The sequence below is a fragment of the Hyla sarda genome, chromosome 2 (assembly GCF_029499605.1).
Source record: "Hyla sarda isolate aHylSar1 chromosome 2, aHylSar1.hap1, whole genome shotgun sequence".
Lineage (NCBI taxonomy): Eukaryota > Metazoa > Chordata > Amphibia > Anura > Hylidae > Hyla > Hyla sarda.
This window is the reverse complement of record NC_079190.1, coordinates 333,531,790-333,551,262: the sequence shown is the minus strand read 5'-3', so window position 1 is coordinate 333,551,262 and position 19,473 is coordinate 333,531,790. Positions and strand designations below refer to the sequence as shown.

At 40.3% G+C, this 19,473-nt stretch overlaps 1 protein-coding gene across 1 annotated transcript; it reads left to right on the top strand.

Moving 5' to 3' along the window:
• Nucleotides 1-4,283: 4,283 nt before the first annotated feature.
• LOC130357463 (interleukin-20-like) lies at nt 4,284-16,555 on the top strand. The gene is made up of 6 exons (XM_056560159.1): nt 4,284-4,356; nt 4,464-4,630; nt 6,061-6,120; nt 12,103-12,255; nt 15,620-15,694; nt 16,478-16,555. Exons 1-6 carry the CDS (start codon nt 4,284-4,286, stop codon nt 16,553-16,555), a joined length of 606 nt encoding a protein of 201 aa, XP_056416134.1.
• The last annotated feature ends 2,918 nt before the right edge of the window (nt 16,556-19,473 follow it).

Sequence of the window (19,473 nt, the reverse complement as noted above, 5' to 3'; positions counted from 1 at the left end):
CTTGGTGACATGTTACTTATATATCCACTTAAAATATAGGATAGTTAATTTAACCCTTAACTACCCCCATTTGTGAGGGTCAGGGTTTTGGTTTAAAGTCCCATGCAAATCAATGGGAAATGTATGTTCCCACATAACTTCCGTATGGCTGGAGATATTTCAATAACTGGTACACATATTATGGGTCGGGATAGGAGGTCGGCATAGGAGGTCGGGATAGGAGGACGGGACTAGGAGGTCGGGATAGGAGGTCGGGATAGGAGGACGCGATAGGAGGACGCGATAGGAGGAAGCGATAGGAGGACCGGGATAGGAGGACCAGGATAGGAGGACCAGGATAGGAGGTCGGGATAGGAGGTCGGGATAGGAGGTCGAGATAGGAGGACGCGATAGGAGGACGGCATAGGAGGACTGAATAGGAGGTCGGGATAGGAGGTCAGGATAGCAGGTCGAGATAGGAGGACAGGATAGGAGGTTGGGATAGGAGATTGGGATAGGAGGTCGGGATAGGAGGTCGGGATAGGAGGTCGAGATAGGAAGACAGGATAGGAGGTCGAGATATGAGGACGGGATAGGAGGTCGAGATAGGGGGACGGGATAGGAGGTCGTGATAGGAGGACGAGATAGGAGGATGGGATAGGAGGTCGGGATAGGAGGTCGGGATAGGAGAACGGGATAGGAGGACAGGAAAGAAGGATGGGAAAGGAGGTCGAGATAGGAGGACGGGAAAGGAGGATGGGAAAGGAGGAAGGGAAAGGAGGACGGGATAGGAGGACGGGAAAGGAGGTCAAAATATGAGGACGGGAAAGGAGGACAGGATAGGAGGACGGAATAGGAGGACGGAATAGGAGGTCGGGATATGATGACAGGATAGGAGGTCGGGATATGACAATATATGAGGACGGGACATGAAGTCAAAAGCTTCCTCCTTTGTTTATTTTCCTCCCCAACAAGGATTAGGAAGGAAAAACCGGCCAAAGAGAAATAATTTTGCATATAAATAATAGTTTTTTAGCACCTTGTATTGCTAGTCACTGTGTATGGAAATGCTCTTCTTAAAGACTGCAAGCTGTCTGCATCTTGTCTGTGTCTGAGGAACAGCATGGAGAATGCCACATCTCCCTCCCCTCAGATATTTTGGTCCTTTTTTAATGGATTTTCAGGGTTCATTTGCAAAATTAAAAAAACAGAGACCCAAGTGGCCATTTTATAACCCCCTTTTTCACATCTTTAGCAATCAAAATGCTTTCTTTTTAAGAAAGTATTAAATGGAAAAAAGCTGTTTCTAATGACAGTAACACTTTAAGTGTGAGTCAATATTGAGCAAAATAAGAACCCATTGGTATCCACTAAGATCGAAAAAGAGCCTTAAAGTGCAATTGTCAGGAAATCTTGGTGCAATAACCTGCAAACAGCCTTTGTACTGTGTGCAGGTGGTGTGTATAGCAATGTTTTTACCTGATATTTGCAGGCTTTCATGGCGCCAAAAAAATGCTTTTAATCAAAGCCACTGACGGTAGGTTAGGCGTGGTGCGAGGTACGCGATGCCCCGCCGCCACGCCTACCCAATATGTCAGCGCTGGGACCGCTGTGCGATTGACACACAGGTCCCAGTGCATGCGCACTTCAGCTAATCTAACGTGCGCGCCGCTGTATATCATCCAGCAAGCGCTCAATCCCCCAGCGAGTGCTCACTCCCGCCGCCGTCTTCCTCCTCAGTGCGCCTGCGCAGTGCTAGGTGCTTCCTCTCTGCACCTAGTATCGACAACTAACCTGATTGCGAGCTGCTCTGCGCAGGCACACTGAGGAGGAAGACAGCGGCGGGAGCGAGTGCTTGCCGGATGACACACAGATTACACAGATTAGATTAGCTGAAGGGTGCATACGCTGGGACCTGTGTGTCAACACACAGCGGTCCTAGCGCTGACATACGGGGTAGGCATGGGGGTGGGCATGGTGGCGGCGGACCATTAGTGGCTTTGATTAAAAGCATTTTTTAGCGTCATGAAAGCCTGCAAATATCAGATAAAAACATTGTTATACACACCACCTGCACACAGTACAAAGGCTGTGTGCATGTTATTGCACCAAGATTTCATGACAGTTGCACTTTAAAAAAACATTATTGTTGTAAAGGGCTTAATTATTAAATTTAGTAAATTGCTAATAAGTCAATACTAAGCCAATAAGATGTTTTAATATTATTATTATTATTATTATTATTATAAACATCATGAATGTTTCAGTGTAACCATTATGTCTCAAAAGCATTTTTTCTAACCCATTTTGAAAGTCACATGTTTTACTTCTGAATCTTTGGCTTTTTTAGCTGTGCCTGCCACTTAAAAAAAAAAAAAAAGGGGGGGGGGGAGGGGCAGGACTAAGCAGAAAGGGGCTGAGCTGCCTTCCACAGCCAATACATTTACTAAAGTTTGCACCAGTGAATACATGTTTTGTATCTAATATAATTTAGTTAAAGACTGATATGAAAAATACCAGTCTTTAGTAGTTGGGGGGGGGGGGGAGTCTTTGCGCCAAGTGTGGTCAAGGCTTGCATGGATTTTTTACTTTAAAAAAACCATTTGCGCTACATATTTGCACCTTTTCAAAAAGTTGCTATTAGTAAATTCGTGACCACTGCACCTTGTTGACTCAGTAGTCAACTCACACAGAATACTTCGTTTTCTGGTCTATTACGATTGTCTCACAACTTGAGTGCAATAAGTCACTGCGCAAAAGTTTTGCAACAAATATATACAGAAAAGCTATCAAACTGCATGATAAATTCCCCCCTATATTTTGTGCTTTCTTGAACCTGAAAAAGTTGTCTACCTCTGCTCTAAACAATAGTGGCAAATAAACCTCTGGACCAGTTTCTTTCTTTATTTCTTTCATAAGAGTCATGCCTAAAAATGCACTTTTCTGTCCACTATGAGGGTAATTTTTTGTGACATCATCTGTAGTTTTTATTGGTACCATTATTAATTTTTTTCTGTTATTTGACGTGACCAAAAATAAGTAATTCTGGTGTTTGGTATTTTTGTTTACATTTTCACCATTCACTGTATCTACTGATAGAGTTAACGGACCTCTGGAGGGTATTTAAACCCGTCAGACTTTTGCATATTCTGTATATACTTGAGTATAAGCCGAGTTATTCAGCACCATTTTTCGTGCCGAAAACTTCCCCCTCAGCTTATACTCGAGTGATGGGAAAAAATTGCAGGCATACCGGTGGGGGTAGCGAGAGAATTGGCAGGGCCGTCCATCATCGCCCATTTATGCTGCAGGGACCTTCCGACTTCCAGTGGGGAGGGTGAGCCGGTCCGGGCTGTCCATCTTGACCAGGAGGCCCTCTTCTCCGCCCCTGGCCTGGCCTAGACTAGTGACGCTGCATTGACGCCGCAGTGCAGGGACGTCCGTGCGCAGCAGACGTCCATGACGTCAGGGGCGTCCCTACGCGTTGACGTCAATTGCCTCTCGGTCAGGATGGATGGCATGAACCGGCTCACCCTCCCCACTAGAAGTCGGACGCTCCCTGCAGCGACGTTGGATGGCTGCTAGGGAAGGTCCGACAGAGCTGCAACTGGGGAGGTGAGTAGAGAACAAGAGAGGGGGGTCTGGATGATGACAGGGTGGTATGAGGGGGATCTGGATAATGATATGGGGCACAAGGGGGATCTATTTGATGGGGTGATGAGGGGGGTCTGGATGATGACAGTGGGAGTCGGGATGATGTATACACGGTATGTTGTTGGCGTGCTGATTGGGCACTTAAGTGGTTGATAACGGACATCAGCTGGATTGCCAATGTCTCTGACTGTGAGTGCATTGCTGCTGATAGTTGTCATCACTCACATACTACAATATGAAGAGACTGCAGCTTCTGTGCTTACTTCAGAGACATTGAACAGGGCATACATGTACACTACATGTTCTGTAAAAAATCACAGAAAAGAGGCCACACTTACTGGTTACTGGTACAAGGGCAGGTTAGGCACCCTTTTCCACTATAATGCAGGTTAGCCAGGATGCTGCATAAGGGGAGGTCCCAACCAAAAATTTATGAGGGGGGGGGGGGGGTAGCTGCTTAGTATCATAGTTGCACACAGATAAAGCATAGATAGGGTGCCAGTTACATGACAGCGTGTAGTCCAACATGCTGACTTACAACCTATTAGTGATGATGACCATACTATTCGATTAGATAGGCTGCCCAGCATCATAAAAATCTACTCTCCATATGATAAACATGAGGTATTAGTTGATATTTTGGCCAAAATATGCAAGCTCGCAACCCATGTCAAGGGTCCTCAGTCTCTGGTGTGTTTCAGAGCAGGCACACACGGCATACAGGTACGCCCTGCATCGTCTTCAGGTTATAGGCAATATTAGGCAATATGAGAAAAAGATAATGAGATTAAAAACATAACTTAACTTATATCTCTTTTGTGCATTTTTAGATAAAGACATCGCTTTCATCATGCAGTCCACACATGCCTGTCTCTACATCTTTGTGTTTGGGATAATGGTAATAAGAATGTCATCTTCGAAGGCTACAAACAGATGTCCATTATCTCAAAATGTGGTTGAACTGAAAAGATATTATGAGACTATTAAGGATATTTTGGTAAGCAGTTTATATCTTCTTATGTTTATCGTGAGAATTTGTTATACTAGTTGCAATGCAATTTTAGGAACTAGTTACCTGGGATTTGTAAATTGCCGTCCCCTGTAATCCAGTAGAAGTCATTCAGTATACATACTGTAAACTATACCTGATGGAGGAACTTACCCAGTTTCTAATTCTAGTGTTACCTTTATTCTACCACAAAACTAACTATAACTTAACAAAATGCCTCTCACTAGGCACATAAGCACCCCTGTAGCAATCTACTGAATTCATGAAGCCATGTACGAAAAGTCACACATTTTTCTGCAAGTCTCATTTTCACAGAAATATTAGGTTTTTATATACCGTAGCTCTTTCTACTTTTTTAACTGGAGTTTAGCAGGAGAGAGCATTTTCTCATTTTTTACACAGCCTGGCACATTTACTTCAATTCACATCCGGCAATTGCAGTGAATTATATCTTAGATGACAGTTCATAGCTGGCGTGACTAAAAAATTTTGGGCATCTTATGCCAACATATTTTCCCTTAAGAGTGGCATATTAAATGCTAGTCATAAAGGCAATCTGTGATCAGTGTCACCCACACTAACCGGTTGGTATAGGTGTAGTGTGGGTGATTCTGATGATAATGATACTTACCTATCCCTGATCCATGGTCCCGTTCTTGGTCCCGTTATCTTCCTTATTCTGGTGGCAGGCTTGGTGCATGGCAAGAGCACGCTGACCTCACTACTGCTGCTTCCCCAAGCCTGCTCGTAGGCAGGGTAGGGTGGGGAAGCAGTAGCGGTGACATCAGCATGCTCCTGCCATGCACCAAGCCTACCACTGAAGAAAGATAACAGACAAACAGATCTACTGATCGGAGGTAGGTAAGTATTGTTACCATTAGTGTCAGCCGTGCTTCCAGAGTGTTTAATAGCAGTTTTCAGAGCATTTTATATATATATATATATATATATATATATATATATATATATATATATGTATATATATATATATATATATATATATATTTATTTATTTATTTATTTATAAACTGAACCCACAAAATACAAGGAAGCAATTTATAATAATATATAGAAAATTAATTAGTAGTAAATACATAAACTATACATAAACTAATAAAAGCTATGTTCCTACATCTTTCATCCCCAACTTTTCTAGTTAGATGTACTTTGTATCATAAAACATTATTTTTACTATTTTGGTTTGTTCATAAAAAAAAAAATAAGAAAAAAAAGGACCATGTTGTGAGCAAAAAATGGCATATCCTTAATGTATTGTGAGGAGAGGATTGGCAGACATTATAATATTCTTGCCCTTAGGGTACTCCAAATACTTATATCTGCTACTTATAAGTACAATATAAATATTATATTTTATTATTTACTCGACTTTAATTGTCGATGACCTTTTTCTACAACAGGACACTGACAAAGTCACAAACATCCGTCTACTGAGAGCAAGTGCTCTGAACAGAATACATGTAAGTAACAAAAGTTCTTATCACCACCACATATCTGATATATTTGTTTTCCATAGATTTTAGTCACAACAGATGACAATTTTGTCAAACTTATAATAAGGAGTTACAAGTAGTAGAATCTCTGTTGAACATTGGGTATGTAAGCTCCAAGATGGAGAGGGTTTTGATGAAGGACTGGAAAAGAGGAATAGATAACATCCAAGTCACTTAGGAAGTCTAAAGTATGGAGACTGTAAATTCAATCTAGGTCTTTCGTATGTTATAGTATTGCTTTGTGTCTGCAAACAATTCCTCCATTCTTTGAGGTGCAATATTTCCCTGTACCATTCAAAAAGTGTGTGTGTTTTATGGGCATGTTTTTGAGTTCGCTGACCTCGCTTCCACAAGCACAAAATGCAAAAGACATTTAGAGCGGGGATCGGACCACATGAATGTTAAATATACAATCTTATCAGCATGATGCTATAAAGACAGAGAAGCTGAGCAGATTAATACATACTTTTGTGAGGACACCAGTAACTTCCGTATAAATTGAATGGTATTTATTTAAAACTCTGCATATTCTTGGCTTAGGAGTCCAGTATTCAGTCCTTATCAGTGATAAGACATCTATCTCTATGTATACTTATGCAGGGAAGGCTGTCAATCATGAAGAAGAACACCCACTGGACTCCTCCTTCAAGGATTTTAACCAAGAAGTTATAGGTTATGCTAAACCTTTTCCCGTAAAACTATATACAGTATCAATCTGCTCAGCTCCTCTTGCTTTATAAATTATGTCAGTACATTAAACAGCATTTACTAGGTTCCTAGACACTAGACAGGTTCCTTTAAAGACCTGCTTGATACACTTGATCTTTTGAACTTACTATCATTTTTGGAGAAACTCTCTAAGGGGAGATTTATCAAAACTTGCCTAAAGGAAGAGTGATGCAGTTGCCCACAGCAACCAATCTGATTGGCAGAGAGCATTTTGCAGAGGCCTTGCTAAAAATGAAAGAAGCGATCTGATTGGTTGCTATGGACAACTGGGCAACTTTTCCTATGGGCAGGTTTTGATAAGTCTCCCCCTATTCTAGCAAATGAGTTGAGAAGTGGGCTTTGGGGCTTTAATTGCACTATTGAAAAAGTAACAGGATTTACAGGAATACTGGAGTGGAAAATACCGTAACTTATCCTTCGGATAGGGGAACGTTATTTTCCACTACAGTATTCCTTTAAAGCTGCAGTCATTCCTTTATTTAATCTCCACTTAAAGGATTTACAGCTGCAGTCATTACTTTATTCTCTACCCAGATACCAGGATGTCAGAAGTTCAGGGAACCCCCGTACACTCATTTGCATAAAATTTGAGAGTTCAGAACCCTCACCTATCAGATAAACTCTAGATTTATATGGGGAAACCCCTTTAATATTTAGATACAGTACAGTGTCTAATAAAAGATTACATTTGTATTCACCAAAACTCTGCTCAAAAATATGATCTACAGTGATCCCACAACATACGATAGTAATTTGTTCCAAATTAACCATGATTACTTGAATCCATTGTATGTTGAGGGATCTATGCAGTAATCCATGCTGTAATAGTAAAGTTATACTCACTTGTCCCCGCCGCTCCGGACAGTCACCGCTGCCCTGGATCGTCTCTCTCCATCACCATCATCATGTTTCTGCACACGCCATTCCTATTGGATGACGAGACGGTGTGTGCGGTGACCTGATGACGACGAAGAAGAGCGACGGCCATGCAGTGGAGCATGAAGAGGACGTTCCGGGAACATCGAGGACAGGTGAGTTACACTCACCGGAGCACACGGGGCACATTAAACGGCTATCCGGCAGCAGCTGAAGCAGTCTGCACTGCCAGATAGCCGTTTATGCGATGGCCTTGACATACAAAAGCATCATATGTTGATGCTGCCTTCAACATAAGATGGCCTCTGAGAGGTCATCGTATGTTGAAATGATCGTATGTCATGGCCATCGTAGGTTGGGGGATCACTGTAGTTTTTTCACTAACCAAGACCTAAAAGCAGACCATGGCATACCTTATAATATCCATAGTCCTTTCCTTTCCAGTGCCTAGATATAAGCTGCCTTTTTGTTATTATACAAATTGGGCTCAAATGCACAATGCCCAATAGGGAAAGAGCCCAGGCAGTTCCAGCCCAAGTCCTCTTTATCTAGTGCCTGTCGGTCAATAAGGGTAGATGGCTGCATGTAGGCCAGGGGGTGGTGATAAAGAAGACATAGATGTTGTACATCTTGATTTTCCAAAGCATTTGATACAGTGCTACATAAAAGATTGGTACATAAAATGAGAATGCTTGGACTGGGGGAAAATGTGTGTAAGCATTTAAGTAACTGGCCTATTCTATTTAATATATTTATTAATGATGTTGTTGAGGGATTGCATTGTAAAGTAGCAATCTTTGCAGATGATACTAAACTCTGTAAAGTGGTTAACACAATAAAGGACAGTGCACTGTTACAAATGGATCTGAATAGGCTGTAGGTTTGGCAGATGAGGTTGAATGTAAGGTTATGTACAGTGGGGCAAAAAGTCTTTAGTCAGCCACCAATTGTGCACGTTCTCCAACTTAAAAAGATGAGAGAGGCCTGTAATTTTCATCATATGTATAATTTAACTATGAGAAACTTAATGAGAAAAAATCCATAAAATCATATTGTCTGATTTTTAAAGAATTTATTTGGAAATGATGGTGGAAAATAAGTATTTGATCAATAGCAAAAGTTCCTCTCAATACTTTGTTGTATACCCTTTGTTGGCAATGACAGAGGTCAAATGTTTTCTGTAAGTCTTCACAAGGTTTTCACACAGTGTTGCTGGTATTTTTGCCCAAGCCTCCATGCAGATCTCCTCTGGAGCAGTGATGTTTTAGGGCTTTCACTAGGCAACACAGACTTTAAACTCCATCCAAAGGTTTTCCATGCGGTTGAGATCTGGAGACCTTAAAATGCTTCTACCAAAGCCACTCCATCTTCCATTTTCTAATTATTGCTCCCACAGTTGATTTCTTCACACCAAGCGGCTTACCTATTGCAGATTCAGTCTTCCCAGCCTGGTGCAAGTCTACAATTTTGTTTCTGGTGTCCTTCGACAGCTCTTTGGTCTTGGCCATAGTGGAGTTTGAAGTGTGACTGGTTGAGGTTGCGGACAGGTGTCTTTTATACTGATAACAAGTTCAAGCAGGTGCCATTAATACAGGTAACAAGTGGAGGATAGAGGAGACCCTTAACCCCTTAAGGACCCGGGGTTTTTCCGTTTTAACATTTTAGTTTTTTCCTCCTTACCTTTAAAAAATCATAACTCTTTCAATCTTTCACCTAAAAATCCATATGATGGCTTATTTTTTGTGCCACCAATTCTACTTTGTAGTGACGTCAGTCATTTTACCCAAAAATCTACGGCGAAACAGAAAAAAAAATCAATGTGAGACAAAATTGAAAAAAAACGCCATTTTGTAACTTTTGGGGGCTTCCGTTTCTGCACAGTACATTTTTCGGTAAAAATGACACCTTTTTATTTTGTAGGTCCATACGGTTAAAATGATACCCTACTTATGTAGGTTTGATTTTGTCATACTTCTGGAAAAAATCATAACTACATGCAGGAAAATGTATACATTTAAAATTGTCACCTTCTGACCCCTATAACTTTTTTATTTTTCCGCGTATGGGACGGTATGAGGGCTCATTTTTCACGCCGTGATCTGAAGTTTTTAGTGGTACCATTGCATTGATAGGACTTTTTGATAGGTTTTTATTCATTTTTTCATGATATAAAAAGTGACCAAAAATGCACTATTTTGGACTTTTGAATTTTTTTGCGTGCACGCCATTGACCGTGCGATACCACATATGTTTATTTTTATTTACACTGGGTTTTTTTATGGGAAAAGGGGGGTGATTCAAACTTTTAATAGGGGAGGGGTTAAATGATCTTTATTCACTTTTTTTTCCACTTTTTTTTTGCAGTGTTATAGCTCCCATAGGGACCTATAACACTGCACACACTGATCTTTCACATTGATCACTGGTTTCTCATAAGAAACCAGTGATCGATGATTCTGCCGCTTGACTGCTCATGCCTGGATCTCAGGCACTGAGGAGTCATTCGGCGATCGGACAGCGAGGAGGCAGGTAGGGACCCTCCAGCTGTCCTTTAAGCTGTTTGGGATGCTGCGATTTCACCGTGGCTATCCTGAACAGCTCCCTGAGCTAACCGGCATGGTTTCACTTTCATTTTAGACGTGGCGTTCAACTTTGAACGCCGCGTCTAAAGGGTTAATAGAGCGCGCTATTAGCCCGGGACCCGTGGCTAATAGCACGCGGCATTGATCGCGCTGCCGCGCGCTATTAACCCTTTAGACACGCCGTGGCCCCACGTTATAGATCGGGAGCGGACTCAGGTACGCCCTGGGTCCTTAACAGGTTAAAGAAGAAGTTACAGGTCTCTGAGTGCCAGAAATCTTGTTTGTTTGTAGGTGACCAAATACTTATTTTTCACCATAATTTGCTAATAAATTCTTTAAAAATCAGACAATGTGATTTTATGGATTTTTTTTCTCATTATGTCTCTCGTAGTTGAGGTATACCTATGATGAAAATTCAGGCCTCTCTCATCTTTTTAAGAGAGAGAACTTGCACAAACGGTGGCTGACTAAATACTTTTTTGCCCCACTGTACATGGGGAGAAAAATTCCAGGCTGGGATTATGTATTAAATGGGAGAACACTTGTGACAACTGACATGGAAAAGGATTTAGGAATCTTAGTTAACAGTAAATTTAGCTGTAGTGATCAGTATTGGGCAGCTGCTGCCAAGGCAAATACAATTATGTGGTACATCAAAAAGGACATAGATGCCCACGACAAGGAAATAATTCTACCACTGTACAAATCACTAATTCAGACCACACATGGAATACTGTGTACAGTACTGGGCACCAGTGTACAAGAAAGACACAGTGGAGCTGGAGAGGGTTCAAAGAAGGGCCACCAAAGTAATAAGGGGAATGGGAGGACTACGGTACCAAGAAAGATTATCTCAATTAGGGTTATTTAGTTTAGAAAAAAGGATTAGGGGGGCTCTAATAACCATGTATAAATATGTCAGGGGGCAGTACAGAGATCTCTCCCATGACCTATTTATACCCAGAACTGTATCTTTAACAAGGAGGCATCTTCCACGTTTAGAGGAAAGAGAGTTTCTATACCAACACAGACAGAGGTTCTTTACTGTAAGAGCAGTGAGACTGTGGAACTCTTTTTCGGAGGAGGTGGTCATGGGAAACTCAGTAAGAGAGTTCAAAAGGGGTCTGGAAGGTATTTTGGAGAATAATAACACTACAGGCTATGGACACTAGATTTATACGGACAGAACGTTGATCCAGGGATTTAGTCTGATTGTCATGTTTGGAGTCAGGAAGGAATTTTTACCTCTAGTATGAGGGTTTTTTTGCCTTCCTCTGGATCAACTCAGCAAGGACTTAATAGGGATATAGGTTGAACTTGATGGACTCTGGTCTTTTTTCAACCTTAGAAACTATGTAACTATATGGACTGGACTTGCCTAGGCTCTTGCCATGCTGGGGAACACCCCCTGGGCCCTTTAGACTCATTCTCATATATATAAAAAGGCATATCTTGCCAATGCAAAGAACTATTGCAATAAAACAAGGTATGCCTGGAATCCTGATTACCAGACCTATCTAGCCCTGGGTCCATTTACAGTGATGCTTTCCTGTTGACAGATCCACTGTAAGGGTAGGGTCACACGTACCGAATCCACAGCTTATTTTATGCTGCTGATCTGCTGGTGACACGACCCACACGACCCATAACTTTCCAGACAGACTTTGTTAGAATATCAATGTTTTCTATGTGTAAACTGGTGTACACTGGTGATTGATTGTAGCTGGACATGGGGGTTTTAATTGTTGTCCTTGCTTTTCAGGTATCTGAAAAATGTTGCTTGCTTCTCAAGCTTGGAACATTCTATGTGACCAACGTTTTTCCTCAGCTTGACTTTAATTATAGTAAAACGCATAGAGGATTCACCAATATTGCCAATTCTATGCTTGGTCTGAAGCAAGAACTCAAACATTGTGTATGTATTTCTTTACATTTGCATTGTCCCAATATTAATAAATACTCATGCAAAGAAAAGGAGGTATTCTAAAGCCTCCATTACGCAATAACAAAATATAAAATACCTGTTTATAGTGTTCGTACAGTAAGTGTTCATACAGTATCAACATATAAGTTAGTAATCAAATGGAACATTGTGTTACAATCTAGGTTTACTTGTTTAGATACACTTAACACTGATTTCAAATAAAGCCAATTGCTCTAGGAAACCTACACAAACATATGAACCTTTAACCCCTTAAGGACGCAGCCCATTTGGGCCTTAAGGAGGCAGAAAATTTTATTTTTACGTTTTCATTTTTTCCTCCTCGCCTTCAAAAAATCATAACTCTTTTATATTTTCATCCACAGACTAGTATGAGGGCTTGTTTTTTGCGCGACCAGTTTTCCGTTGTAATGCCATCACTCACTTTACCATAAAATGTATGGCGCAACCAAAAAAATACTATTTGTGTGAGAAAATTAAAAAGAAAACCACAATTTTGCTAATTTTGGAAGGTTTCGTTTTCACGCCGTACAATTTACGATAAAAGTGACATGTGTTGTTTATTCTTTGGGTCAATACGATTAAAATTATATCTATGATAACATACTTTTCTATTACTTTTGTGCTTAAAAAAAATCACAAACTTTTTAACCAAATTAGTACGTTTAAGATCCCCCTATTTTGAAGACCTATAACTTTTTCATTTTTCCGTAAAAGCGGCGGTATGAGGGCTCATTTTTAGCACAGTGATCTGTACTTTTTATTGATACTATATTTGCTTATATAAAACTTTTAATCCATTTTTTTTATAAATTTTTGTTTGGAATAAAATGTCATAAAAAGCAGCTATTTTGGACTTTTTTTTTTTTACGTTCACGCCGTTCACCGTACGGTATCATTAACATTTTATTTTAATAGTTCAGATATTTACGCATGTGGCGATACCAAATATGTATATAAAATATTTTTGTTAACACTTTTTGGGGGTGAAATAGGGAAAATGGGGCAATTAACGTTTTTATTGGGGGAGGGTTTTTTCAAATTTTTTTAACTTTATTTTTTTACTTTTATTTTTGCTCTTTAATAGTCCCTATAGGGGGACTATTTAAAGCAATCACTCGATTGCTAATCCTGTTCAGTGCTATGTATAGGACATAGCACTGATCAGGGTTATCGTTGATCTTCTGCACTGCAGGAAGGCAGATTAGAGCAGAAAACTCCCGGAAGACAGCGGAGCCAGGTGAGGGGACCTCCGGCTGCCGTGCTGGACGATCGGATCGCCGCGGCAGCGCTGCGGGCGATCCGATCATTCAATTAAGTGACCGTGATGCTGCAGATGCCGTGATCTGTATTGATCACGGCATCTGAGGGGTCAATGGGGGACATCCGCGGGATCGCTGATGTCCGCCATTACCGGCGGGTCCCTTGCTGCAAACAACAGCCGGGACCTGCCACGCATGATCCGGGCATTGCTCCGATGCCCCGTGATTATGCTTAGGACGTAAATGTACATCCTGGTGCGTTAAGTACCACGTCACCAGGACGTACATTTACGGCGCTCGTCGTTAAGGGCTTAAAGGGGTACTCCCTTGGAAAACTTTTTTTTGTTTTTAAATCAACTGGTGCCAGAAAGTTAAACAGATTTGTAAATAACTTCTATTAAAAAATCTTAATCCTTCCAGTACTTTTTAGGGGCTGTATACTAAAGAGAAATCCAAAAAAGAAATGCATTTCCTCTGATGTCATGACCCCAGTGCTCTCTGCTGACTTCTGCTGTTAATTTTAGGAACTGTCCAGAGCAGAAGAAAATCCCCATAGCAAACATATGCTGCTCTGGACAGTTCCTAAAATGGACAGCAGAGGTCAGCAGAGAGCACTGTGGTCATGGCATCAGAGGAAATTAGTTTAATTTTTGGATTTCTCTTTAGTATACAGCCCCTAAAAAGTACTGAAAGGATTAAGATTTTTTTTATAAAAGTGATTTACAAATCTGTTTAACTTTCAGGCACCAGTTGATTTAAAAAAAAAAAAGTTTCCCACGGGAGTACCCCTCCTTAAGGACCCATGACATACCGGTACGTCATGAGCACGCTCCAAATCTATAACGCGGGGCAACGGCTGGGACACGTGGCTAATAGCGCAAAGTTGAATGCCACGTCTAAAGTGAAAGTGAAAGCATGCCGGTTAGCTCAGGGAGCTTTTCGGGATAGCCGCGGCGAAATCGCGGCATCCCGAACAGCTTGCAGAACAGCAGGAGGGTCCCTACCTGCCTCCTCGCTGTCCGATCGTCGAATGACTGCTCAGTGCCTGAGAGCCAGACATGAGCAGTCAAGCAGCAGAATCATCGATCAATGGTTTCCTATGAGAAACCAGTGATCAATGATAAAGATCAGTGTGTGCAGTGTTATAGGTCCCTGTGGGAGCTACAACACTGCAAAAAAAAGTGAAAAAAAGTGAATAAAGATCATTTAACCCCTTCCCTATTAAAAGTTTGAATCACCCCCCTTTTCCCATTAAAAAAAAAAACACAGTGTAAATTAAAATAAACATATGTGGTATCCCCGCTGTGGAAATGTCCGAATTATAAAAATATATCGTTAATTAAACCGCACGGTCAATGGCGTACGCGCAAAAAAATTCCAAAGTACAAAATAGGGCATTTTTGGTCACTTTTTATATCATGAAAAAATGAATAAAAAGCGATCAATAAGTCCTATCAATGCAAAAATGGTACCGTTAAAAACTTCAGATTGCGGCGCAAAAAATGAGCCCTCATACCGCCCCATACACGGAAAAAAAAAAGTTATAGGGGTCAGAAGATGACAATTTTAAACTTATTTATTTTCCTGCATGTAGTTATGATTTTTTCTAGAAGTACGACAAAATCAAACCTATATAAATAGGGTATCATTTTAATTGTATGGACCTACATAATAAAGATAAAGTGTCCTTTTTAACGAAAAATTTACTACATAGAAACGGAAGCCCCCAAAAGTTACAAAACTGCGTTTTTTTTCAATTGTGTCTCACAATGATTTTTTTTTTCCGTTTCGCGGTAGATTTTTGTGCAAAATGACTGATGTCATTACGAAGTAGAATTGGTGGCACAAAAAATAAGCCATCATATGGATTTTTAGGTGCAAAATTGAGAGTTATGATTTTTTAAAGGCAAGGAGGAAAAAATTAAAAATGCAAAAACGGAAAAACCCTCGGTCCTTAAGGGGTTTAGCACTATGGCAAACATTGCATTTGGTTAGGTTTAAACCAGGGAATGTAGAATAAAAAAAAAATTCACAGGTTGTAGAAAGAAATATTAATCCTTTACTTTCTTATATAGCATGCTACAATGAGGTGCCCATGTGGGGAACAGGCACACACAGCAATGGAAAAATTCAAGAATGACTATTACAAGGTTTGTAACATTTTGTACACTTTGGATTTTTTTTATTTATTTACAATACCTTGGTAGTCTTTGTTTTATTAATTTCATTTGTAAGGAACATAATTCCATTTTTATGTTCTTTGTACTGCTCTTCTTTATTAGGTCATTTATGTAAATAGTATATGGCAACATAACTCTTTACAGATAGAATTTTGCCAAAGTTCCAGTGTGACACCCAAATAACATTGAAACAAAGGAGCCATATGCGGCTCACAGACTGCTGAGGGCCAAACAGTAGTCCAAGGAAGATGTTCTATAACTCAACATAATTGCACACAAAGAGTTACCAATTTAGATTTCTTCTAAAAGAGTAGACAGTAGTTCAATCTGAACGCTAAAAGTTAAATTGTAAAGCAAAGTTTTGGGGTAGTTGAGACTGAAACATTTGTATTGGCCCCTGGTTAGCAGTAACTCATTTCTTGATATTTATGTGTATTTTATAGTCACTTTCTTCAAGTTTAGCAGGCCATTGACAGTTAATTTGGTGTTATGAAAAGCACAAGAATAGGAAATAGCTGAAAGATTGCAGCACTATGCATGTACTATTTGGTCCTAACATGGGACAATCTGCTTGCAAATTTTAATATTTAGAGCTTTTCCAAAATGTAATAGGGGGTAGGGGAAGATATGATAATTACCCCTCCTCCTAGATTTTGTTTGCGATTTAAATTTTTATTTAGAAAATAAATTCTCAGATTCAGTTATATTTATATATTTGATTCACATGGTCACTTGCCGTCTTTCTTTTCACAGCTGAAAACACAAGATGCTACTCTTAAAGCTGTTGGAGAGATGAACATACTTTTTCACTGGATAGAGAAGAATTTTTAGGAATCAATATAATTCCTAATGGGTAATTCAAGTTGTCATCCTTGAATTTATTTGTTTATAAAATAGCAAATCATCCAATTTTCTAATATTTAAATTTCTACTGATATGCCTGTCTTATACCAGCACAGTAGCTCCTGTCTAAAAAAGTGTACCTGTCATTAGCAAAAACCTTTTCTATACTGTAGAAAATAACATTATATGTACATTGGTTAAAAAGGTGCATATTTTTGTCCCTGCAGCTATTGCCTGACCAAATACAGGAAGTGTGGGTGGATAAGGGCTCTGTGCACTGAGGACAAGCAGGGTTCTGTGCACTGAGGATAAGCAGGGTTCTGTGTACTGAGGACAAGCAGGGTTCTGTGCACTGAGGACAAGCAGGGTTCTGTGTACTGAGGACAAGCAGGGTTCTGTGCACTGAGGACAAGCAGGGTTCTGTGCACTGAGGACAAGCGGGGCTCTGTGCACTGAGGACAAGCAGGGTTCTGTACACTGAGGACAAGCAGGGCTCTGTACACTGAGGACAAGCAGGGCTCTGTACACTGAGGACAAACAGGGCTCTGTACACTGAGGACAAGCAGGGTTCTGTACACTGAGGACAAGCAGGGCTCTGTACAATGAGGCCAAGCAGGGCTCTGTGTACTGAGGACAAGCAGGGTTCTGTACACTGAGGACAAGCAGGGCTCTGTACACTGAGGACAAGCAGGGCTCTGTACACTGAGGACAAACAGCGCTCTGTACACTGAGGACAAGCAGGGTTCTGTACACTGAGGACAAGCAGGGTTCTGTACACTGAGGACAAGCAGGGTTCTGTGCACTGAGGACAAGCAGGGATCTGTGCACTGAGGACAAGCAGGGCTCTATGCAGTGAGGACAAGCAGGGCTCTGTACACTGAGGACAAGCAGGTTTCTGTACACTGAGGACAAGCAAGGCTCTGTACACTAAGGACAAGCAGGGCTCTGTACACTGAGGACAAGCAGGGTTCTGTACACTGAGGACAAGCAGGGTTCTGTGCACTGAGAACAAGCAGGGCCCTGTACACTGAGGACAAGTGGGGTTCTGTGCACATAGGCTAGGCGACATGCTCCTGGCTCACACAGCAGGATGATTGACAAGCCAGGAGCCTGCACAGAGCCCTGCTTGTCCTCACTTCCTGTATTTGGACTCCTCATAGAGACACACAGGCAAGAGCTGCAGGGACAGAATTTTTTCACCCAAAAATATGCACATCTTTTGACCAATGTATATTACAAATACACATATAATAGTATTATCTACAATATATAAAAATATTTTGCTAATGACAGGTACACTTTAAGCTGAAAGTGGATCTGTCAGCAAAATATGCTGCCCTATGTATTGATAACATATTAAATATACGGGTCTGTACTGGCAACAAAAACACCACAATTTGGCTAATAGGAACACTGAAAGAATAGTCATAGTTATGAGTCATTTGTATTTATAATGGGAGTGCTCTCCCAGATTTCCCCCATCCGTCCCTACGGTGACTGACATACTGTTGTGTATGCAAGCCTATCTGTCGACAGTTCTGAAAAGCAGTCAAGGTGAGCATAGATGTAGGGAGTGCACTCTCCTCATGATTCTAGCAGATATGTTGTATTATAGCAAATGTGATGCATAAGGCAACATATAAAACATACAGATCCACAGAATAAGAAAGAATATTGGAAAATGGTGCAGTTTCCTATTTTATGAATAAATACCATATAAACAAAACTAGCTAAGGCTGGGTTCACACTACGTTTTGTCCCATACGGGAGCGCATACGGCAGGGGGGAGCTAAAAGCTCGCGCTCCCGTATGTGACCGTATGCGCTCCCGTATGCCATTCATTTCAATGAGCAGACCGGAGTGAAACGTTCGGTCCGGTCGGCTCATTTTTGCGCCGTATGCGCTTTTACAACCGGACCTAAAACCGTGGTTGACCAACGTTGTTGGTGAACAATATCTATTTATATATTTATTTATTTATGTATTTATTTAGTTGAGTTGGATTTTTTGTTAATGTTTGTTAATTTTGTTATTGAAAGTTTTTCTTTTTATGTACATGTAATATTTTATATTTTTTTTATAATGATAAATATTGTCACTACACCCATTTTTATCACCCCCTCCGTTTTATTCATCATGTGCCCCCATGCTCCATGCACTTATATTTGTTAACACTTATACTGGCTGGTGACTGGTTCACCCGCCTTCACTTGAACTTTCCTAGTTATAAAATATGGACCATTGTAGAAATGAAGCATTTTATTCCTTCAGCCGTTTGTATCGAACCCTTTCCTTATAGACTGTAAGCTCTTGAGAGGAGGGCCCTCACTGGGATTTCATTATGGTTAATGTGTTTTTCTGTAATGTCTGATTTTTCTCTATATATGTAGAGAATATATTGTAATGTGCTGCAGCATATTTTGACTCTATATAAATATATTGTTATTTATATTATTATGAAGATAATTATTATGATTACTATTTGTACTAATTTATTATTACTATTATTATTATTGTCTATTTTTATATAAGTATACATTATGTAGAATAAAAATTTAGGTGTACTTATCCAATTATTGCAAATTTTCCCCCCTCAATAAAGAATTATACCAGTTCGTAGGTTATGTGTGGTATTACTGCTTAACCCTATCAATTTTAATAGTGACAATAATGCAAACTCAAAACTAGTGCAGTGCTGTTTTTAGAAGACATTTAGAAGACATTTAGGGGAGATAAATGTGCCGGCACCATAAATCTAGTGCAATATACACAAAAAAGCTAACTGACTAGCGCCACATTATTAATGTATTTTGGATACTTCTAAGACACTGTCTTGCTTCACTTGACAAAAGGGCTTACATTAAAGTGGGTGTGGTTTCAGTATTAAATAAACCAAAAATGCAAAA

Excerpts from the sequence above, each read along its gene's own strand:
- LOC130357463 (XM_056560159.1), top strand. The coding sequence starts at position 4,284 with ATGCAAGCTCGCAACCCATGTCAAGGGTCCTCAGTCTCTGGTGTGTTT. Across the intron at positions 4,357-4,463 it reads CAGGCACACACGGCATACAG|ATAAAGACATCGCTTTCATC; the intron begins GTACGCCCTGCA and ends GTGCATTTTTAG. Across the intron at positions 12,256-15,619 it reads AGCAAGAACTCAAACATTGT|CATGCTACAATGAGGTGCCC; the intron begins GTATGTATTTCT and ends TTTCTTATATAG.